The sequence below is a fragment of the Pinus tabuliformis genome, chromosome X (assembly GCF_031772625.1).
Source record: "Pinus tabuliformis cultivar Carrire ecotype Pingquan chromosome X, CPIR1, whole genome shotgun sequence".
Taxonomy (NCBI): Eukaryota; Viridiplantae; Streptophyta; class Pinopsida; order Pinales; family Pinaceae; genus Pinus; species Pinus tabuliformis.
Genome location: NC_142308.1, coordinates 1,293,728,317 through 1,293,753,513, shown reverse-complemented (window position 1 = coordinate 1,293,753,513; position 25,197 = coordinate 1,293,728,317). Strand labels below are relative to the sequence as shown.

The 25,197-nt window shown below is 36.7% G+C and overlaps 1 protein-coding gene across 1 annotated transcript in view; it reads right to left on the bottom strand.

Moving 5' to 3' along the window:
- Positions 1-7,980: 7,980 nt before the first annotated feature.
- The window catches only part of CIB22 (LYR family of Fe/S cluster biogenesis protein), a 164,002-nt gene continuing 146,785 nt past the window's right edge, over positions 7,981-25,197 (bottom strand). The window contains exons 4-5 of the mRNA XM_089449464.1: positions 18,212-18,264; positions 7,981-8,317 (exon numbers count right to left, since the gene is read on the bottom strand). Coding sequence (XP_089305590.1) covers positions 8,279-8,317; positions 18,212-18,264 — 92 coding nt within the window. The 3' untranslated portion in view covers positions 7,981-8,278. The remainder of the gene's footprint in view (positions 8,318-18,211; positions 18,265-25,197) is intronic.

The following is a 25,197-nucleotide window of genomic DNA, read 5'->3' as shown; positions in this document are numbered from 1 at the left end:
CTTGACCCCTGTGAGAATGGTGAGACCTCGATAGCGTCTGCTTAGCCGTCGAGGCACTTCCAGAGGGGGAACCTCTCGCAGTCACGAGGCGGATAATGTTGTCCATTGCTGCCATTGCAATATCGCACGCTCCACTAGAGCTAATCCCCTCCACTCTAGTCAATTCATGGACGCAGGGGCTTCGAGCTCGGCTGCCTTGCCTGCCTTCGGCTCTACTATCTTCAATTTTAGCAGTTCCATGAACAACCCGCAGATTAGTGCGCATGTCTCGGTCCTGTTCATTGAAAATCCCCAAGAAGATAATGATTCCCAGGATGAGCATGGGCAGAGGAAGACTGATAACAAGATGCATGAAGCAAAGGTTCCTGAAGCTGATCCGGAGCAGAAGGTTAAAGGTCCTGCCTCAGACCTGGAAAATGCATCGCAAAGCAAGCTCGAACAGAGGGAGGGGACCGGCGAAGAGGAAGACACTTTTCCCACTGCTGCTGAAAGGGAAGCATATGGTTGGTGCCGGGTAGAGGAAGTGCAAATGGACGATTGATGACGCTCGAGCACAAGGTTCTTTTGGCTCTTCTGTCTGGTCTTCTTGTCTCTTTTGCTATCTGTTTTGGCTTAGTTCTAGCATTAATTCTCTATGTTTATGTTTCTGAAACTTTGTTAATGGGATGGGTACGGTTAGTCTCCCCTGCGTGGGATAATCCGGATTTCTGGTTGGTGCCCCTGCGTGGGCTTGCTCTTTTGGACGGTCTCGCTTATATGTTTGGCGCCCCTGCGTGGGCTAGTTTTCTGGTTGGCCTCAACTGCTCTCGGGTGACATACCCAGAGCCTGGTTCTTTCTGTTTTTTCATGTTGTAATTTTTGCCTCCTGTACATAATATAATAGTATAGTTTTTTACCAAAAAAAATGCATCTAGGGTAAGCAATCAAATAGGATTAAAAATCAAGATCTAAACTTAAATAAATGCATCTAGTGCAAACAATCAAATAAGGGAGTTGTCTAACGAGGCGGAGGAATTGCCTGGACAGTGAAAAATGGTCGGAATCCATGCAAAAAAAATTCAAAAAATCTTGTAGAGATAGTGCTTGAATCGTGTTTTTGATGGTGGAAACGGATTCAGCACCATCAAAAACATCTAGGACACCTAAAATTTTGAAGCTTAACAACTATAACTTGAATTTACAAAAATCGTTGCCAGATTTTCTCTAAATATGCCCGGAATTTCCATAACTTTCCAGGCAATTCCTCAGCTAGTTAGACTACGGCTCAAATAAGATTAGAAATCAGCATTTACACTAAAATCAATGCATCTAGTAAGCAACCAAATAAGACTAGAAATCAAAAACTACACTAAAATCAATGCATTTAGTGCAATCAATCAAATGGGATTGGTAATCAACATTTACACTTAAACCAATGCATCTACTTTAGTGAACAACATTGTATCTCCCCCTCCTCTCCCTCGCCTCTCTCTCTTCCCCATCTCTCTCTCTATATATATATATATACATATATCTAGATATCCCCTCCATCTCTCCTTAGTCTCTCTATCTGAACCCACCAAACACACATGCTCTCTCTCTCCATATCTATCTATCTTTCCCTCCTAACGCCCCACCCTCCCCACGCACCCACCACACCCCTCTCTTTGCCTCTCTTCTTCCCTCACCCCCCACCATCTATATCTCTATCTCCCCCTATATCTCTCCTTTGTCTCTCTATTTCACCCACCTAAGCACACATGTTCACTCTCTCCATATCTATCTGTCTCTCTCTCCCTCCCTCCCTCTAGCTCTCCTCTCCCCTCTGTCCCCCCTCCATCTATATTTGTATCTCCCTCCATCTCTCTTTCTCTCTCTATCTCAAACCCCAAAGATACATTCTCTCCACATATATATGTATATATAATGCTTAATATAATATTAATGCCTCAACTGTTATATTATATTAATTAATAATTATTTTATAACATAATATTAATATCCAAAGTTTTGAAACCTAAAATTCATGCATTATATCATATCATATCATATCATGTTATATTTAATATTACATTAAAGTTCTTTATCCTAATTTGTATCTCCCTCCATCTCTCTTTCTCTCTCTATCTCAAACCCCAAAGATACATTCTCTCCACATATATATATATATATGTATATATAATGCTTAATATAATATTAATGCCTTAACTGTTATATTATATTAATTAATAATTATTTTATAATATAATATTAATATCCAAAGTTTTGAAACCTAAAATTCATGCATCATATCATATCATATCATATTATATTTAATATTACATTAAAATTCTTTATCCTAATATACTAACATATATCAATATTAATTTTATGATATCATATTATGTTATATATAATATTACATTAAAGTTTTTTATCTTAATATATTAAGATATATCTATATTAATTTTATGATATTAATATATATTAGAATATATCAAAAATTAATATATTATAATATATCAAATTTAATATTATATTAAAATTAATGTTAGATTCATCCAAAAATATCAAATTTAATATAACCATTACAGTCAATATTATATTCATCCAAAATTAAATTTAATATAACAATTAAAGCTAATATTATATTGATCCAAAATTATTAAATTTAATAATATTAATATTATAACATATTAATATTATATTTTTAATATTAATATTAAATTTAATAATAATATTAAATCTCATATTATATTGATCCAAAATTATTAAATTTAATAATATTAATATTATAACATATTAGTATTAAATCTTTAATAATATTATTAAATTTAATAATAATATTAAATATCATATTATACTTACTTACAATTGCATATGATTGTTACAAACCTTACATTGAAACATGCAAAATTTACGATAATAGAGAATGTACTATAGTGGCGATGCACATAACCCTAACACTATCATGTTTTCTTCCATGTTAAATGGATGAGCTGGACTTCAATCACCATCATAATCTTTCAAGGTTGATTAGCATGCTCGTACAGAGCACGAATCTTTATTATTCAACTTGTTGAAGGATTTAACATTTCCTGTAAACTCTAATTGCTAAATATTAGGATTTAAAGACACTGATCAGGATTTAACATTTCCTGTAAACTCTAATTGCTAAATATTAGGAGTTAATTGGAAATATGATTTAGAATTAATTACATAACTCCTTTGCTAATGATCGTAATTTTACAAATAATTATGTAAACATATTAAAACATCGAAATGTCATGTGAATGGTTTATGTTCACTTCGTAATATTATGTAATTTCATACAAATAATTATGTAATTTAAGTTACATAATATTACAAAAGCGACGGCCAAACTCGTTTCAACTTTTCCTGGAAACGAATACGAAGGACTCTCTAGATGACATTTGGGAAGAAATGCTCTCACCCATCGTGTGAAATCGAAGGACTCTCTCGAAGAAGGTGGCCCCTTTGGAGGTCTCTCTGTCCGCGGTGGGAGGCAGCTCGAGTGATCAGCACACTGTGGGTATTCTGAGCCTAGGAGTCAAAAGAGTTCGTCGTCCTCGTGGCCCTGTTGCAGGCGGTACTAGTGTTGGCTGACTATGGAAATTTCCACTTATTCCTTTGTGGCAAGCTCGGTTTTTATCCTTAGTTTAATATGAATTTTTGTAATGCATTAGGTTGATGGGGAATTTTTGTAAGATTTATAGTTGCAAAATCTACCGTGTAAATTCGAGTATTCCTACTCTTCTTAGAAGTAAACTCTCAATTTACTTGGACAATTAATTCTAGAGAAGATGGATTTGAGCTTAAATGTAAGGGTGTTGGCCCTCTCCAGATTTTGTTTTTTAAATATAGATACTGTTCTTTTAAATATATATATATATATATATATATACTAATAATTATCATAATTTAACTCCTTATAGTGAAATTTAATTTATGATGAGATTTTGTGCACTTGATTGGAACAAAATGAAGAAACTATATCATGTGTCGCATCTAGATGGGAATTTCGATATTTGCTAATGCTTTGTTAAGTCATGTGAAAATCCAATCTCTTTAAACACTTGTTAAGTCATGTGAAAATCCAATCTCTTTAAACACTTCATTTGGAGATTGGTTAATAATGTTTCGAGATTATATATATATATATATATATATATAATCAAATCAAAATGAATTCCGCATATTCTCATTCAAACCCCATCCACTGATGGAGGGGTTAAAGTGATAGGTCGTTGGTATACAGCCACGGGTCTTCATTCAAACCCCATCCACTGATGGAGGGGTTAAAGTGATAGGTCGTTGGTATACAGCCACGGGTCTTACAGTAAAAACTGGTTATGTGATGGAAAAATGATCATAACCTGCTCATGGGGTACTTAAATTATGCTTATTGCATTGATTCATGATATTCCTCGATGCCTACTATCACTAAGTGCTTGCTTGTCTTCAAGATGGATAGTTTGGACTTACATGCCTGCTATACATAAGTGCCATATGAAAACTAATTTATGTAAGTACGAAAGCAAAGTACTTCTCATTTCCACATGCCATATCAGCCATATTGGTGTTGTGTGATTATTGATTAGGCAAGATCCTTACGATTTCATTCACATGTTGTTCCCTCGGATAAATATTATATTTAGTGTGAATGAAGCCATTATAAACATAGAAAATACCGTTAGACTCAATTCCAATGGTAACAAATATATAATGATTGCAAGGATCTGCATGCACTTGAAAAAAGATTCAAGTACAAGTGTGGCATTCTACACTTACCACAGCCATTTCCACATTCATCTCTATATTGTATTCAACAAACCATTTCCACATTCATCTCTATATTGTATTGAACAAACCATGGTTATATAGATAGATGAGGAATTCCATATAAGTAAGTTATATCATAAAGTCACGGAGATGTCGTCGAGTTAGGAGAAGTGAAAGTCACGGAGATGTCGTCGAGGTAGGAGAAGTGAAAAGGGCTAAATAAGAATCATGTTTATAGCTCTATCCTTTTGTTAACCTTTTCAAATGAGATCTTTTCAAGAGTGCCAAAAATGTTGACATGGTTACATTACCCCTACACATATCCCTTATACTAGGTTGTAAAGCACCTCTCGTTGCAATAAATGGTTGTTCTTAATTTCACTTTCAATTGTTCACAAATATAAAAAATATAAAAAATTTGGTGGTTTCTAATTTGATCCCCTTCCTTTTAGGCCTTTAATATGTCAAAAGACCTAGGCATGACTTTTACTTCATATTAAAATTTAAAAAGTTCGGTTGTTTCTAATTTGATCCACCTTCCTTTTTTCAGTTTTTTAGATGTCAAATAAGACAATGGAGAACATGAAAAAATATCACAATTAAAATTAAAAAATCAACAATATTTAAGCCAACTCCCTTTTATTCCCATCCATAAACCTTAGAAAGTGCACAACCTTCAACATTTTTCATTAAAGCATATTATTTATTTGTATTTTTTTTGGCACATATAGGGATTGGTACTTTCCATTTCTTATGTTAAGAAAAGTTAGTTTGGACATTGTCTGACAGTAAAATTTCAGTATTTCAATCATTAGTATAATGCTCTATTTATATTTCTTCACTGATTCTTAACCTTTTCAAATGAGATCTTTTCAAGAGTGCCAAAAATGTTGACATAGTTATATTACCCCTACACATATCCCCTTACCGCTACACATATCCCCTATACTAGGTTGTAAAGCACTTCTCGTTGCAATAAATGGTTGTTCCTAATTTCACCTCCAATTGCTCACAAATATAAAACATTTGGTGGTTTCTAATTTGATCCCCTCCCTTTTAGGCCTTTAATATGTCAAAATACATGACTTTTACTTCATATTAAAATTTAAAAAATTTGGTTGTTTCTAATTTGATCCACCTTCCTTTTTTCAGTTTTTTTAGATGTCAAACAAGACAATGGACAACATGAAAAAAATATCACAATTAAAATTAAAAAATCAAAAATATTTAAACCAACTCCCTTTTATCCCCATCCATCAAGCCTCAGAAAATGCACAACCTTCAACATTTTTCATTAAAGCATATTATTTATTTGTATTTTTTTTGCACAAATAGGGATTGTTACTTTCCATTTCTTATGTTAGAAAAGTTAGTTTGGACATTGTCTGACAGTAAAATTTCATTATTTCAATCATTAGTATAATGCTCTATTTATAGTTCTTCACTGATTGTTCTTCAAAATTTGAGCAATTATTTTCAGGCTTGTGACAGCAGAACCTTTAACAACTCTAACCATAGAGATATTGCTCAATATCCATATGCCCTCCAACAATTAAATCAAGACAACGTGACTTACCTCGTAAGGTATAGCCTGTTCAGACTCCAAATGATGCATCTTGTGCGCTATGATACATCGAGAAAGGGATAAAGTATGATTGATAAAAGACCTCCCACATGATACAATAACTTAGATCAATGCCATTAGGCAATCATTTCCATTTTTTACATGCTCAAAGTTGCTTATTGTCCCTCACAAACCTAATAGCGAATCAAACAAAAATTGAACAGATCATATGTCCCAATTACACAAGTTACATGCCACCATTCATATTAGTTAACTCGTACATCCAAATTATACTAATTCTTATCCAATGTCGTTTCATATTGATCGCTCATAAAGTGCCAGTTTATAATTTTGTATCTACACGTCAATATAAAAGAAGAGCCAATGCAAGTCACCAAATATGCTATCTACTATTCTTTAATCTAATCTCATTCTACTATCCTTTCGCCGAGGCTTCTTGTGAAATGTTTCTGGCATGGAAGCCGATAGGGGAATGTACGGGAGTGCCCAGCTTTCCTAGATGAGCTGCCAAGGCAAATGAAGCTATAATGGAGCTGATGCAGGACACATCAATAATCAAGAAAAACCATAAAGTAAAAAACAGCATGGCAATGTGTCTTTAATGGCACAAGTGATAGAGGCATGTGATCCATATTCTCATTTTTGGAATGTGGCTAATTTATTAGAGTTGCCTTCTAACAAGAACATGCATGACCTGTTGATCAGTGGTCAACCAATTCTAGTCCATTACTGCTTTGCAACTCGACCTGATCTTGTTAAAAATAAAACTATACAGCTCAACTTCAATTTAAATAATTCAAGTTCCATTTGCTATGATAACCTATATCTAAGTTGCCAACCTCGAAGGGAAATACCCACCCCCTGAGACAAAATATATTTATTATAAAGAAACCGAAAGTCGCCCAATCTATTTGTGTGAGCATGGTCTCGATTTCTTAACTTTTCAAACACAGAATACTTACTCTAGTTTCATTTTGGTTGTCAATAACTCCATAAAGGTAAATCATTCTGAGTACAGAAATAGGGTGATTGTGTGTGAAAACATACTACTGTTATCAGGACCTAGATTTAGATGCTCTGTCAAGAGTGCCACATTTCAAGAATTACGCCTTTTATTGCAGCTGAACATCCTGCAACTAATCTACTCAGGAGCAGCAGCTAAATTTGTTTACTACTTCTATTTTTATTGACTAGTTAGTCTGAACTTTGAAGCAATAGAACGCTGTGTATTCACATTGGCTGTACTTTTATTTTTATTGACTAGTTAGTCTGAAGCAAGAAGACACTGTATTCACATTGGCTGTACTTTTGAGTCCTATTGACCAACTTCTCACTTGTTGCATGTTAATAAAATTATCTTATCACCCTTTAGTTAATAAATTCCACATTCATGATCTTCTCACTTGTATATTAATAAAATTATTTTATCACCCTTTCGGTAATAATTTCCACATTCATCTTCTACACCATATTTTTGGATATGATAAACTCAAGGATATGATCAGCTCAAGATATGTCGTGATCACATTTATGAAAAATATTTCAAATCATGAAGCAGGCTTCTAGGATTCATATGAAAAATCATTCACCAGCCATGGAATCCTACGAGGTAACAACTCAAGCAAGAATGCCTGTAGGAAAGAGTCGAAGACACAGTGAAGGATGATTATTAAATAATGCTCGACACCAAGTAACAGTCACCATTCACGAAGATATTAAACTCCATTCATGTTCTAAAATGCACCACGAGTCACAATTATTCCGATTACTGATGGTATTCACGTTTGTGAGAATATTAAAGGCCCAACCGAAAATTCTTATTACTGATGGTATTCATATTTGTGAGAATATTACAGGCCAACCGAAAATTTTCACCACAGATTTACAAATCTTCAACGAAAAGACAATTCAAAAGCCCCTGATTAATTAGATTTAGTACTTCTCCTGGCCATAATCGAACACAATCTCAACCTGCAACATAACATCAGGAACAACAGATGAAAATTAGAAATATATTTTCACCAGGAATGCATAAATAGGATCAAGAGAACTGAACGAAGATCATAAAAGTGAGGCCAGCTTCTCCATTACTATGTGCACAAATCTTACTGTAAACCAGTCACATCCTTCTATCACAACCTCCAACACAGCATGGGTCATTGTGAGATTGAAAAAAAAATGTAGAAATATTAAACAATGACATAACCTGTACAAGATCCACCCGTTTGCTTAATTTTTTCATGCTGACTGTTATTAATGTAATAACGCATGGAGATAGACATTATAAGGATATAACACAGCAGGTATATTAGCATATAACGCGACTATATTTGAACATGGAATGAAGCTTGCTTGAAGGATGCGGTGTTTTGAAAAGTTGGAAGCTGTAAAGCTGCAGAAGCCAAGAGACGATGTGGAATTGGTGGATTAATCGTAGGATCCACTCGAAGATTTGGGAACAAACCACATCTTCCAATTCTAGGTGGGTATACAACCAGAACTTGCTTTTGGTAAGTAATCAGCCCCATTCACTAAAATTGGTTTCTGCGGACTTAGGGGAGGGGGGTTTTCTCCAAAGCCAAAACCAAATATCACACCAATGGTAGGCCTATCCTTTTGAGATCTTTAACTAGGGGTCTTCAAATGATCTGGATTGGATCATTATATAATTTGTCATCCTTTTGAAGTAATCAGCTTCCGAGAGCAATTTTGTCAGTTATGACACTATCCTACACTTGAAGACCTTTCCAACAGCATTATAATCGTGTCAATTGGAGTTTTGATGCAAAAGTTATGTCTCTCGAAAGTTGACTTATTGTGATTGACCACCATAATTCAAGAAGTTGCCATGTCAGCCCCCATTACTCATGGAAAAGGGGCTAGCCACATGGGGACTATGAAAAAACTATATAAGGGTCAAGCTGTAACTCATGTTGATGGCTGAATGGGTCAAATTTAATCCCTAATTGACTATCAGGGCTGTATTATAATTGGGCCACTAGAAGGAAACAGTGTTCCATTCTATTTGCTTGCAATTTGCTCCATAGTAAAGCAAACTAGTTGAGTGTGGATAGAGAGAGAGCATAACAAATGGGGTTTGTGTTCTATGGCAGCCCGCGGGCCACAAGTCTAACTCCATAGAGAGCGCTCTCTCCTTTGTACTTGCATGATTTCCATTCCAGAACAATGAAAGTGAATCAGCCTCAATTTCGAACAAGGCTTTCTCCCAAAAGGATCCCTCAGAACATATCTTCTTGTTCATTGTGGTTTGTGAGTGATTGCATTGACTTCTTGTCTATCTTCTGCATATTATGATATTATCTAATGCACGCATAAACAGCAAAACAATAATAACAAATCTGGAATCTAAAAGGATTACCCCTCATAGTATAGATTTCGGTTTATTTTCACAAGCATGTTGTGACGAACAGTCAAGTGGAATATCCACAACAATTTACAAATCTTCCATTGCAGGTTCCTTTGGGTTGGGGAAGTCGTAAAGAAACAAATTAGTTTAAGCAGAAAGTCATACAACCCCAACCATAGCCAATAAATCAATTTACGATAACCCTCGAGATCTAGCAGAGGAGAAGTTTGCACGGCTGGAAGCACAAGTCGGAGATATAAACCTTAATGTGAGCCTCCTTATGGTGGCCCTAACCAATAAGCTTGTGTTATTCAGAGAAGATGGAGGTTCCAACTCAGAGATCAAATCAAAGGGGAAATCAAAGGCTCAAGAAGAAAGAGGAGCCCGAGAAACCAAAAAAAGAGCAGTTGAGTACAAGCATCATGAACCATTCGCAGTCTCTCTTCAATATGGAAGTGAAGGTGGAAATCATGCTGTATCGAAGTGAGATAGATCCTTTGAAATTAAATCATTGGTTGCAGCAGTTAGAGGTTTATTTTAGCATTCACCACACAAAGGATGAACAGAAAAAATTCATTTGCTCATTTGAAATTAGAGGGCCATGCCCTGACCTGGAGGGAAAGCCACATGGAAACCCTTTGGTTGGAGGGAAATTCTCCAGTAACTAGGTGGAAAAGCCACATAGAAACCATTAGGTTGTAGGAAGGTCCTCTAGTGACTAAGTTAGGGGATTAAGAAATTCACATAAAGTCCAAATTTTACCTTATCGAGTATGTAGAGGAACAGTGGACCCGATTGCATTACTTCAAGCAGCGACAGGGGAAGAGTGTATAAGAGTACACCACAAAATTCAAGAAAATGGCAATAATGTTCGGTATCTCTCCCAACAACCCAGACTTACTACTCATGTATCTAGAGGGTCTACATAGCCATCTGCAAAAAAGTGATATTATTCAAACACAAAATAGTGGATGAGGCTTTTTGCACACAGATACAATCCCTAGAAAACATAGGCTAGAAGAAAGGGTGATTGAGTGGTTTAAAGCAGAAGGAACACCAAGAACCTTCCAAGGAGGGGAATAAAAAGTGAAAAGGGGGTGAGGACAAAAAGGCAGCAGCCATAGCACACCAGTGAAAGATCTTAACAACCACTATAATATTGAATCTTGATGCTCACAGAAAGGAAAAGTGTTGGAAATTACATCTAGAGTTCAAACCAAATAATTGAAAGGATGCAAAGAAGAAAAATCTCATAACCACATATTCAAGTAATCAAGTCAAAAGTAACTTAGAAGAGGATGAGAAGATTGCATGCACATTAGTGCAAAATAAAGTGAATTTTTGTAGCCTTCATCAACATGAAGAGGAGTGACCAAAATCTTTCATATAAAGATACAAGTCAACAAGACAAAAACTTATGCTCTATAATAGGCGAATCTCATAGCAGCAGATCTAGTCAACAAACCTGGATTGGAGGTTCGTGGCCATCCTAGCCCTTATCCATTGGGATGGGGGTCAAAAAGGAGGCATACATAAACATAACCAAACAATGCAAACTTAAATTTGCTATCCAAGATGATTTTATTGATGAAGTAGAATTGGATGTAGTTTCACTTAATGTATGTATATTTGTGTTTGGGAATCCCTATATATACACGTGAGATACAATCTTCATGAGGAGAGCCAAACAGTATCGCCTCATCAAGGACAAATAATCCTTCATCATTAAAGCCCACGAGCAAATCTAAAATTTCTCTAGTAAATGCCAACCAAGCCAAGAAATTAATTAAATTTATCAAGAAGTATGCTTTACAGTTTTTAAGAGAACCAATATGTAGAAAGAGTCAATGAGAGCAAAAGCATCAATGGAGGGGTGCACTAAGGAACAGAGATAGCAACAGGAAGAGTTTCTACATGCATACAAGGGAGTGTTCCAGGATCCTAAAGGGAGAGGACGAACAGGAGTATAGTCAAAGCAACTAAGGCCATGAACCATGATCAAGATCTGCCTAAGTTTTTATGGGCGGAGGCATGTAATAATGTTGTATACTTGCAAAACAGGAGTCCTCATAGGGTGGTAGAGGACATGGAGCATGAGGAAGCTTTTCCAAGAGTGAGACCAGATGTGAGCCACCTTTGTATATTTTGTAGTCCAGTGTATGTCCACATTCCCTCAGAGAAGATGACTAAACTAGAGCCTCATCAGAGGGGCATTTTTATTGGACACAGTGAAACTTCAAAGGCCCGCAGGATCTACATCCCAAGACAAAGGAAGATAGTGGTCGAGAGGGATGTCAGATTTGAGGAGGGTAGGACCTTTAGGAGGTCATATGGGACAGATCCAGCAGTGGCAGAGGATAGGGAGAGAGGCTCTGATGGTTGAGCAGAGAACAGTAGCACCAACAACAGGGACATTACCTTCAGATCAGAGGGACAAGCAAGATGTTCCTTCAAGCTCTGTCAAAAGGAGACCAAGGTGGGATAAGCAAACATTGAGAGATATTGAGGAGCATGTGGAGAATCCTAGCAACACTTTCAGGGAGATTAGTCCACCAGCTATATTTTCCAGTTATTTGGCTTTGACAAGCAACATCAGTGAGTCCGAGCCTTCTACTTTTGAGGAGGCAACAGATAAGCAGATTTGGAGGGATGCCATGATGGAAGAGTATAGTTCCATCATGAGGAATGATATGTGGGACATAGTATTGAGGCCTGGAGGGAAGTCAGTTGTCACTTCTCGATGGATCTATTAGACCAGGCATGCAGTAGATGGCAGTGTTGAGAAGTACAAAGTGAGGTTGGTGGCGAGAGGGTTCTCCCAAAAGGAGGGAGTAGAATATGAAGATACATTTGCTCTTGTCCCCAGATATGCATCTATCAGGGTAGTCATTTCTATTGCTTCAAAGATTGGGTGCAAGATATATCAAATGGATGTGAAGATTGTCTTCCTCAAAGAGGAGATTGAGGAAGAGGTGTATATTGAGCAGCCTTAGGGCTTTGAGGTGCGTGAGCGGGAGTCCCATGTATGCTGAATGAAGAATGACTTATGCGAACTTAAGCAAGCACCTTGAGCATGGTACTCCAGGATTGATGGGTACCTACTTAGATTGGGGTTCACCAAGAGTGGGCTAGACTCAAACTTGTACTATGTACTTGTTGGTGGTGAGTCGCTTATCTTGATCCTCTATGTTGACGATCTCTTCTTGACAAGATCAAAAAGGCTCAATGGGATGTGCAAGGAGAACTTTACTTCAAAGTTCAAGATGAAGGATATTGTTTTGATGAATTACTTCTTGAGATTGGAGGTGTGGCAACAACCAGATCTTCCTTGGGCAGGGGAAATATGCAGTGGAAATTCAAAAGAGATTTAGGATGGATGATTGCAGGCCATGGTCTACGCCTATGATCACCAACTTGAGGGAGATAAGTTCTTCTAAGGGTGAATTGGTGGATCTCAGCTTGTATAGACAATTGATCAGGTCTTTAATGTGCCTAGTGTTAACTAGGCTAGATATTTGTTTTGCTGTGAACACACTTAGCCAGTTCATGGTGGAGAGAAAAAGGGTTCATTGAGTCGCAGCGAAGCATGTGCTCAAGTATCTTCGTGGTACAGTAGAGTGTGGATTGAGGTATGTCCGATTTCGTAGAGTGGAGTTGCAAGGCCACACAGATTCAAACTAGGCAAGGAGTGTAATGAACAAGAAGAGTACTTCGAGTTGTTTCAACTTTGGATTAGCAATGATCTTGAGGTATAACAAAAAGCAGCACTTAGCTGCACTTAGCTCAGCACAGGCCAAGTACATGACAACGAATTTGATGAGTTGTGAGGCCATATGGCTTTACAAAATGCCCACAGGATTATTTGGACTTGAAATGCGGCCCACTGTGATTCAATGCTACAATTGAAGTAGCATTAAGCTCTCTAAGAATCCAATGTTTCGTGATAGGTCCAAGCATATAGAGATCAGATACCACTTCATCAGAGACAAGGTCCAGAGAGGTTCTATGAAATTTCATTACATCTCCACAAAGGAGTGGGTAGGAAATATTCTCATCAAGCCTCCAATGAAAGGGAAGTTTGTGTTTTACAAAGACAAATTTAGGGTGGTGGAGAACCCCTTCCTTGCTAGGAGGGAGTGTTGGTTTTGTAGCCTCGGAAGGTCTTCTAATTCCCTGTGTCTTAGCATGTAGAAGATATTTGATCGTCTCTCTGGGTGCTTGCTTGGTGGAGTAAGTGATATTATCATCTCTTTCCTAAGGTTTAACTTGGGAAAAGTACAATAATTAATCTAATTGATTATTGTGGATTATTAATCCAAAGTTCCAAGGATAAATAATAAAATTATTTAACTTAGATATAATCTCAATCGTTGATCTCAAGTGAGGCTTAGGATTTAATCCTAGCCATTGATCACTTAGGAGAGATTAGGGTTAGAGATTTTGGCTAAATGAAATTATAAATAAGCTCAAGGGAGAAGTGAAGACACACAGTTGTGAATGAAGAAATTTTCCCTAAAGCAAGAGGCTTGACTGGACTGACGAGAAGTGCAGCAGGGAATTTCGAGAGAAATTCAAAGAAGTCAAGTTCAAGAAAGAGGGAGGTCAAGTTGTTAAAGAGGGTTGAATTGTGGCAGACACTAAAATATCCATAGAGGTCGATTTCTCAAGTGCATAGGAGTCGTACGAGGTGAGAAGAAAGGGCGTCGATTTGCTAGTGAGACAAGTCTAATTCTCCAAGGTTGAGTTTCGTCAAGAGTCGATTTCCAAGGGTCGATTTTCCCAATGGGGTCGAGTTTTCAAGTCCCCATCAATTGTATTTTTCTATGTGTTCCCTGTGGGTCTCACCCAGAATTTTCCAGAATTTAATAATATGAAGGAAAATTGTGTTGGTATAAATTTTTTGTTGTTGTGTGATTGATCTCTCCATTTTATTTTTGCTAAATTTTATTTTCTGAGTTAATATACTAGTGCGTTTATTTTATCAATGATTTCAAAAATGTTTGACATAAATATTTTCTAGTTTTTTAATAAATTGTTGAAGTAAAATAAATTGAATCTAGTCTAAGTCAACAGATTCACACCCCACCCATATGTCACGAAACCATAAAGTCGGACACAATTCTCAAGGGATACGTGTTTGATTCGAACCTACAGCGTGTCACAAAATTGGGATTCATTCCCTATAGGAATCTGATTCGCACCCACAAAGAGTCGTGATTTTCGAACACATGTCTGCCAAAAATCAACCTGCATGCTTGATAAAAGTTGGAATTGGGCCACTTTTTCTCATTTGCAATTGTTCTTTAGGAGTTGTGGTACTATGGGAATGACCAACAAAGGAGATACGCCTATTTCGAGGTGATTCAAGCTATAGGTATATGGATTTCCCTTCCATTTTTTTCTGATTTTGCTACAGCAATCTACCCATCCATTTTGTTTACATTTTTTATTTATTTTCACAGCAATCATGGCTCAATCAAGGGCAGTAGGGAAAGGGAAAAGAAAGGGAAAGCTTATCCACATTGGTAATGTCATTGTGTTCCATTTGTTGGAAGTGGGGCTACAATAGCAGCTTCAAATGTTGAGAGAAACATCAATTTAGCAAAACAATAGGCTCAAGAAAGTAAATATCCCTTGTTGAAGTATTTTACAAGAGATCAAGAGCCAACCAGCAAGCAAGTTAAAGGGAGGAGGCAATGCGCTTTGGAAATGCGACTTTTGCAACACTCAATTCAAGAGTGCCTATTTTCGTATGAAAGAAAATTTGTTTGGCATACCATCTTGTGGAGTTAGAGCATGTTTAGGAGTGACTGCATCTAAGAGAAAAAATTAGAAAGAGAGGTCAATGTTAGTGTGGGAATGGTGGTTGCATCGTCTAAGAAAAACAAGGATGAGGATCCCCTTCTGTTCTTGAGGAAAGGCAGTGTTAGTTATCCATTTGGGAGTACGAGTGGGGGTGCAGGTCAAGCAGCAAAAAAGAGGGCACTTGGTCTAATGGACAACATATTTCAACAAGAGAGACAAGAAGAGATTGATATCACCATTGCCTTCTCTTTCTATCTCAACTTCATATCATTTAATGTTGCATGATCACCTTTATTCATTGAGATGTGTCGAGCTCCAACACAAGGGCCTCCATCAGGGTATGTTCCTCCTAGGTCAATAAGACTTAGAACTATATTGTTCAGTAAGGCAAAGAAGGAGGTGGATAAAATGCTTGAGCCTATTAAATGAACATGGCCAACATCTAGGGTTAGGATTGTTTCTGATAGATGGACAGATGCACGCCATCCACTCATCAACTTCATGGTGTCTTCCTTGAATCAACTAGTTTTCTTAAACGCAGTGGATGCTTTTGGAAAATAAAAGATGCACAATATATGGGTGAGTTGTTCATTAAAGTTATTGAAAATGTAGGTGTTGATTCTTGTGTGCAAATCATTATAGACAATGCACATGTTCGCAAGGTTGCTAACATGATTGTGGAAGCTAAATATCCACAAGTATTTTGGACACCTTGCATTGTTCATTCCTTGAATTTAGCACTTGAATCTATTGCTTTTGATGTGCCTTGGATTGGAACTCTTACTGAGGATGCATGGCATATCCGCAACTTTGTACAAAATCATACCAATGCCCTCACAATCTACAAATATTGCACACATCTATCATTGTTGCAGATACATGGTTTGTGTCTACATTCATCATGCTTAAGAGGTTGAGCAGCCATGGTTATTTCAGAGTTTTGGTCTTTTTGGAGAAAGACAGATCAAACGGCCTCAGAAAGAGTCAAGGACACATTATTAGATGATGCTTAGTGGGAGAGTAGATTTTACTATTAAGATCGTGGACCCTATCATTGCTTTTTTACGATTTGTGGATATAGACCAACCCATCCTAGGAGAGGTTTATGAGGGATGGGATTCCATAATTGAGTCTGTGAGGACCATTATTTTTTAGAGTGAGTTAGTTGAGTATGTGACATCAATGAAGGCATTCTTCACCACCATACAAAGTATTCTTGTCAGTGGGTGGGACAAGAATTGCACACGTTTGCATTGCTTGGCTCAGTCATTGAATCCCAAATACTACAGCCATGAGTGGTTGAATGGTGGACCTTCACGCAGATTCCCTCCTCACATGGATGGTAAGATTTCACAGGGGAGGAAGGATGCATTGAGACAGATATTTCAAGATAGAGCATCCTTTGATGAGGTGGAGGATGCCCTTGTAGAGTTTTACATTGGCGTTGGGTAATTTGCAAGTTATGATGTTCTTAGAGACAGGAGGGCTAAGAAGCCCTATTCTTGGTGGGCAACTCATGGGACAACATGCCCTCCACTACAATAGTTAGCCATGAGTCTCTTCTCTTAGGTTACTTCATCCTCTTGTTACGAGAAGAATTGGAGCACATATGGGAATCTGTACAGTTTGAAGAAGACTAGGCTTGAGCATTGCAGGGTAGAGAGAATGGTGAATGTGCACATCAACCTTCGTCTTATTTACATGCAGAGAGAGGAGTGGTTGAAGGGAAAGACAAAGATGTGGGACGTGTTTCCTGATGATATGGGTTTGGATAGCAGTGTTGAGTTCGCATTGGCCAACTTGGATCTTAATGACCCAGTGCTAGATCCTGTCACTTTTGATGATGGTGATACTCTTGAGGGGTCATCCTCCACACCAGCAAATGCAGAGATACAAAGGAGGAGGATGCAAAAGAGAGCAGTGGTGGTATTGATGTTGATGAGCTATAGGCATAGCCTATAGCCTGTTGGCAACAGCCTATGAGATTCTTCCTTCTTATTCTACAATTTTGGGTTCTATTGTCTACCTTGTTTTGTATTTTATATTTTCCATTGGCATTCCTAGACAGAAGTCCTCAGAACTCAGTACCTATGTAATACATTTGATTTTGATGACTTAATGAGAAAATCACAGTTTATGGTTAATTTCTAGTGGTAAACGCGTATCATTAATGAATCATGATTGTATGCATAATGTTACAAACTTACAATGTACATGTATGAATCTATGATTGAATCTGTTACTTGTATTATCATGAGAATTTCTATAATATCATAATATAATGTATCTATTATATATATATATATATATATATATATATATATATATATATATATATATATATATATATATATATAACATTGCCTATTCTGGGGGAATCCCCATGTCCTGTGTCTAACTCTTGTGTTTTCATGTCTCGCATGTCCCATGTCCCCATGTCTACCGACTTAGGATCTAGTATAAGAGAATTTACCATAGTATATAACTTATGTCATTTTTTTACTTAACCATAAATGCTTAAAACCAAGTGACTAAAACACAGTATTGACACTTTGAAGAGAATGCTTTTATATATGATTAATTTACAAAACTCGCGACACTTGAATATAATATTTATCTATCCATTATACCGAAATAAATGAAACACGAGAATAAGAGAAATAATAAAGTGATTACAAGTAAGGATATATCACCTCAGGAACTGGTGGATTGCGAGCAAATTTTGAACCATCTGGCGCATAAGGAACTGTGGAAAAGACAAAATGTTAAGATCTCAACTCTCACCACAACATACATCCATACCAAAATTCATACATATAAAGTAAACTATGGAATAAATATATTCAAAATGCCAAGTTTGCTTAAAAGGTTGCAAAGACAAAAGGATATAAAATGTCATAAAATTGTCACATATATGTGGTTTGGGCATTAAACTTGATGATATTTCACAGGACTTGAAACTATGTTGGGCCTACACCAAATTTTCTACATAGTACCCCTTTCTAACTCAAACTTAGGAAATAACATGTCAATGAGGGTACTAACATCATCAAACACACATCACCCTATCTAGCAAATGTTACATCATCATCAATGAGGGTACTAACATCAACAAACACATATCATCCTAGAAGATGTCTAGCAAATGTTACATCATCAATTTGTATCACCTAGGAAAATCCCCTAAAAGCAACATGCATCATCCCCATAATAGCAACATCATAAGAGAAGGTGACATAATAAAGGGCTAACCCATCTAATCATTAGATATGACCCCCATCACACATCCAAAACATGAGGACCATGTAGAACACCAACATCATACATCAAAGCACCATGTCACTACAAAACATCAACAACATCATGAAACATCTACCTCCTAATGCCATCATCCAACTCCTTGGAGGTCTAGAACCATCATATCCATAAATAAGGTGTAGCACATCCAAGATAAGCAAGTATACCAAAAACCACACCAAAAGGACATAGCATGCCCAAGATACTAGCAAATATGTACTAAACTATGATCAACAAGGCAAGCACATGTGAAAATACCATCAAATCAGCAAGCAAATCATCCAACCAAGGAGAAGAATAACTCCCCTAATCAATAACCTCCATCAAATGATCCAATGCGATGAAGAGAAAGGGATCCATGAAAATGTATCCCCCACGTCAATCCAATGCTCCAAGAAACTAGCAGCAAATCTCCATCAATGTGATGAAAATCACGTGGAACCTCATACAATATAAATTGTAGCATACAAAAATGGTGTTGATCCATATTACCTTTGAAGTATAATAGGTGAGGATGCTCCAGCTAAGTTTGATGATAGAAATCCAAACGATGTGATGTTGATCAAGCCCTCTATGACTAATGATATGTTGCCTAAAGTACATAATGATTTTACAATTTGTGAGTTGTTAACTACTCAAGTTGCACTTGAAGATTTGTCAAAGACTCCACAATTGAAGTGCAATTGCAGCATTCCATCATCATTTGATCATGTCAAAATGCCAGAATTCTAGAGTTCATCAGTTTTGTATTCCAAATTCTACAGCCCTGCAGGGATATTGTAAAAATTATTCGAGTATGATGAAAAAGAGTCATATAAAAAGCCTAGGTAGCTAGGGACTATACTAGCAAGTGAGTTCACTCTAGGGAGTTTCTTTCCTCAACCCATTATATGTGTTTTTCAACACTTGTAATCAGTTGAGTTTTTCTCCCAAATATACCCCAAAGCTAGATTGTGGCTTGATGGTAGAGTTCTAGGTGAGTCCTACTGTCTAGATTCTAGAATTAATGTATGTACTAGATCATCTCTAAAGTTTCACGAAATTTGGTTGAGTCTAAGGGAAAATTTTTAATTGTCAAAATTTCTTGCTGGAACGGGAATTTTCTATGTAAATTTGATGTATTATATAATAAATGTTGTCAATAGAAGTTGTAGGGGTATGAGTAATCAAAATTAGACCTCTACACCTCAACTTTCTATTTAGACACACTTTGAGAGTGGAAAAATATGTATTTACCCCTCAAAATTTTATTTTTCCAAGTTTTGGCAAATAATTAGCCAGAAATCAGCTAGAAAATAAAATGGGAGAAAATAAAAATTCTCTACAAGTGGAAAATGATTTAAAAAATGAAGTGGACTTTCCCAAGAAATAAAGTCAAGTCAAAAAGTGATGGAATCTCCACAAATCAAGCAAGAATGACCCAAGAAAAAATTCGTTGGTCCAAGAAAATCGAATTTTTAAAGATGGTCCAAGTTGGAAATTGAATGAGAATTTTTCGAGGAAAAAAGGGGAAAAATATTTTTAAGTGGTCCAAACCACTCCGAGATAAAATTCTGCTCCATCGGGCCATTCCTTCAAGGCAAACAAATTCTCCTCCACAAGATCTGCGCTGGCTCATCAAGGGTTACAATTTATTTGGCTTGGATCTAGCTGTTTTCTCCTTGAATCTAGACGTTTCCACTTGGAGAGGGATCTCTCTCTCTCATTTTCTATAAATTGAGCTCTAAGCTCATCATCGTGATCATTGCAAAATCAAGCTCTTGGCTAAGCGAAGCTCTGCTACACTTTTGTACTAGAATTTTTCTGAATAATAAAATAAGTCTTTGGGGGCAAATGCTTTGTGTCGTTATTCTTCTACATCTATGGTAAAAAAATTCTGATTTACTTGTTCCTAATGCTCTATTGGTGCTAATTTTCCATTTGCCATGATTTGGATCTATTGATGTACAGTTATCTTGCATTGATATTCAAATTAGAGAAACACTCTAGATCTAGAAACGCTAGTGGGTTTTTGGTTGAACCCCTAGTCTTCTTTTTCATTATGCTATCTAATTCCTTGTGGATCTAACAAAATCTTTTGGAAGCGTGTAGAGATCTATTTTCTAAATCAGATCTTGAGCATTAGGAAAAATTCGGTTGAACCAACCAGCTCTCAAGGAATAGAAGTGGAACAAATCACATTGATCTCTCTCAAAGGCTTATCCTCTGATGTATTTTAAAGAGAGTTTCCTTGCCATATCTTGCACATATAATTAAATCTTCAGATCTATTTATTTATGTGCTCTACTTGTCAAATCTAGCTATTTTAGAGCATGTTTCTTGCTACCCAAAAGCGGAGGTGTCCTCACACTCTTTGGGCTAGTAAATTTACTATATATTCTAACCCTTTCATACATGAATCACATTCCTCTTGTATATATTTGGATTTCCCTTGCTATTCTTGCGCAAATCTAAAGAAGGAAGAGGTTTTGGCATGAAGATTTGTCTCGAAATTTTTGCAGGTAGATGCTTGAGGATCGAAGGAGATGATCAATCTTTTGGGAGCTTAAATCTACATTTGGTTGTGGATAAAACCCTTTTCCCTCATCCCTTGCATAAGATCTACTAGACGACTAGGGTTTGAAGGCAAATTTGAAGAGATCTTTGCTTGAAGGCTTTTGAAAATCCATAGACCGAATTTTTTGGGGAAGTTGTCCATATTTTTTGAGGCCTTTTTCTCTTGGCCACCAGCAAAAGAAGAGGATCGCTCTCCCTCTTGTGCGAAAATCTCTTTTCTCTTGGATGTCAAAGCTTAAGCAAAAATCTCGAGGAGAAAGTGAAATCTTCCTCGGAGAATTACCAAATTCCTTGGGAGAATTTCCATTGAAATTTTTTGCCATAAATTTTGTAAATAATTTTCCTAATTTTCTTAATTCTTTGAGAAAGGATATTCACTTTTGAAGTTCTATTTTTTGTAAACCCTCCTCTTGATCTAAATCATCGTTTCTCTCTAAGAGGGTTTCAATTGTAATAATAATAAAAGATATCGTTTTCTTGAGGGAGCTTGGGGATTTTTCCCTTGGTATCCACCTCCTCATTTGGAAGGAGGATCTCTTTGATGGTGACTAACTTGTTCATCTTGCATTTGTTAGATTAGTTCATTTTCTTGCTTATTGTGTCCTCTAATTTCTAGATCTAGTCTCTAGTTCTCATTTTACAAGTAGTTTCAATCACTTTTCATCTACTTGATCTAACTTGCTTTTACTTTCATTAAATAATTTCATTAGCTATTTCATCTAATTGCCATTTCCATTGAAGTAGTTTTAGCTTCTTGATCTAATTCTTGATTTAATTGTCATTTGCTTTATTGAGTAAATTGAATTTGCTTCATTAGTCATTTAACACTCTAAACGCACTTTATTAATCAATTAATTTGATCATAAAAGTGGAATGGTACTTTGCTATTGATATATCTTTAATATTTCACATTTGAAGCATCTATTTAATTGTCAATCTCATTTGAAGCAATTGTATTAACTTAGTGTCTAATTTGCATTTTAGATCTCTCTAAAATTTATCTCCACGCATAAGCTTGGTTGATAGACATTTAGGACAATCTTCCTCAACTATCATTCAATCTCCCTAAATTCGAGTTTGGAACAAAGGTACGTGTGACCTTGCAGTTCTCTTGTGGCCGAGTCCCTTGTAGGAACGAAAGCATGCAGGTTGTACTAAATTCCTAAAGGTGTATCGTTAATGAGACCTTAGCCTTCTCTCTTAGCTTTCTTGCAACCACCTCACTGCTTACCAAGCTGAAGGAATTGAGAAGGCAAATCTTAGATTAGGCATTTAATTAAAATTTACCAAGAACATGTTCCATCATACACCCATTGGTAACATTGCTTCATCTTGCATACAGTTAGTTATGGTACAATTTGGATTGTGAGCTCATTATTTACTTGCAAGCATTAAAAACATGAGAATTTCAAGAGCAAAATACCTATTGAATCTCATTTTTCTGAAACATTGTAGGGATGAAAGCCTCACTCCAAACTTCACTAAATGCAGCCAAACAACCAAAAGTAAATTAATCATCATGATAAGCCGACATAAACCAAAATTTCCCTCAAAGAACTATTAATTGCTCAAATTATTCACGGTCTTACTTCTCAATTGTAAACTACAATTTCCCTAAAGATGGACTCGCTTGGAAAGTCTGAAACGTTGGTTGAAAAACAATAACATGTTTTACCACAAATTTAAAAATTCTTGTACTTGTTCATTTCACCTTTCATGCTCATTGCTAATTGTCCTTTAAATGTCATATCCATAGTTGAGCATCTTTCCTTTAAGTGCAAGTCTTATCTTACTACAAGGCCTATCTTCATTTCATTGCTCATATCTCAAATTGGTATATAATCTTTTGTGGTTTTGTTTCACTAACGCTTGTTTTGTAGCTTGCGATTCTTGTAACTTGAAAACCATAACTCATTTGCAAGTATTGTTACTTTATCTTTCAGCATATATTTCTTGCAAGTATACTATTGGCCCTGGTCTTTTGCATTTTTGCTTGCAGGATATCTTGTGAATATAATCAATTTATCTAATCGATTCTTACATGCTCATAAACTTTTATACTCGCTAATCAAATCTCTAAGCTCATTTCAAGTTATATTGAATGGCAATTGCCTTACTAACCATCTCCTAGAACTTGTTAGCATTAAAAAGTTATCCTTTAGAACCTTCCTTAGGGACCACCACCCTTGACTTAAGTGAGGAGAGAGTCTAAATGGAGAGAGTTCAGATCAGGTGACAGCCCCTTCTCTGAGCATTTCGCTGTTAAGGCAACACCTAGTGGGATTGAGGACTTTTCCCACATCATTCCTAGGTGTGCATCTTAGGCAACAGGGGAATTTATAAAACATGCATGAGAAGTTAAATAAAAGAACAACATTCTTGGAGTTGGTTCTTTGATTTTGCAAAACAATGCTGTGAGAGAATGAAAAACCTTCAAAGAGAAACCTTGGTGCGATAATGGTGAACCCTAGACCACGTGATAGTTAATGGGAGGTATGAGATAACAGCGACAGAGAACAATATGAACAATGGCGACGATGAGCAATGGGAGGTATGAGATAACAACGACGGTGAACAATATGAACAGCTTATTTTGCACACATGACTGTGGAGGTTGGGGTTAACTTATTAGCGCAGGTAAGTCAGGTCAACAAGTGTTGGAGGAACGGAAACGGAGGGACATACTTAGAATCTTCACTGGGCCAGAGGTTGTTGGGGGTTACATTGATCAACAGGACACAGGGTCATCGAAACAGCGATAGCTGGGAATGTCATTTGTATGAAAGAGGAGCAGGTCAATTATTCCTCAGACTCAATGGATGGAACCCAAATCTGGGCGGAGGATCCACATCAACAACCTACTCGATGTACATTGGAAAACCCCCAGGTACCAAAGGCCTAGGTCGAAGCATATATAACGGAGATGGAAGATGTAGTTGCAACCATCAACGACCTAGGGTTTATACCAGTGTTGCGGGGGAGCGCCCCCCCCCCCCCTCGCTCCCGCTCCCGATCCGCGCTCCGGGCGGGAGCGACTCGGGAGCGGGTCGGGAGCGCGCTCCCTAAAAAAAATTTCGCTCCCTGCCTTTTCGGGAGCGTTTTCGGGAGCGTTTTGCATTTTTTGCATTTTTTTTTTTGTAGTAATGTTCGAAATGCAATTTTTTTTTAAAGAAACAAATAGTTTTTGAGTGGGGCAACTTAATGATCAAGTCTAGGCCCTAGTATTGATATGCTATTCATGGTAATGTTAAATTCTTAAAGTAAAAGTGACATTTTCTTTAATTTTCATTTTCATCCTTTTACTTAAATTTTTAACATTACCATGAAATGACTCAGGATGTTTGAGAGTGGTTTCGTACTCATTGGATTTCATATGGAGAAAGTAGAATTTTAGATTTCATTCAAAATCCAGCAGACTTATCAGTTTTTCAGGATTTCAGGATTGGGGGATTGCAATGTTTCCATTGAATTTTGTCATGTATTAGGGTATGGAACTCATATTTAATCAAGAGTACCAATCCCTCTATGTACCTTGATGTTAGTGACATTGGTTGTCGAACTCCTCTATCATGACCCTTCTAAAAATGTACGCATCACTCAAACAAAATCTTGACTTGACATGCTATGCTTTTTCTATCTTATGTTAATGCTTAGAGGGTGATATTAATGACAAAGATCCCTATACAGATACAAAGGTAATGACAAAGATACCTTTGGATAATAATGCTTGGAGGGTGATATTAATGACAAAGATCCTGATTTTGCAACAAGACTAAAAAATTAGACATTTCTCGTGGTGGCAAGAGGCCCAAGCATAAGAAATAGA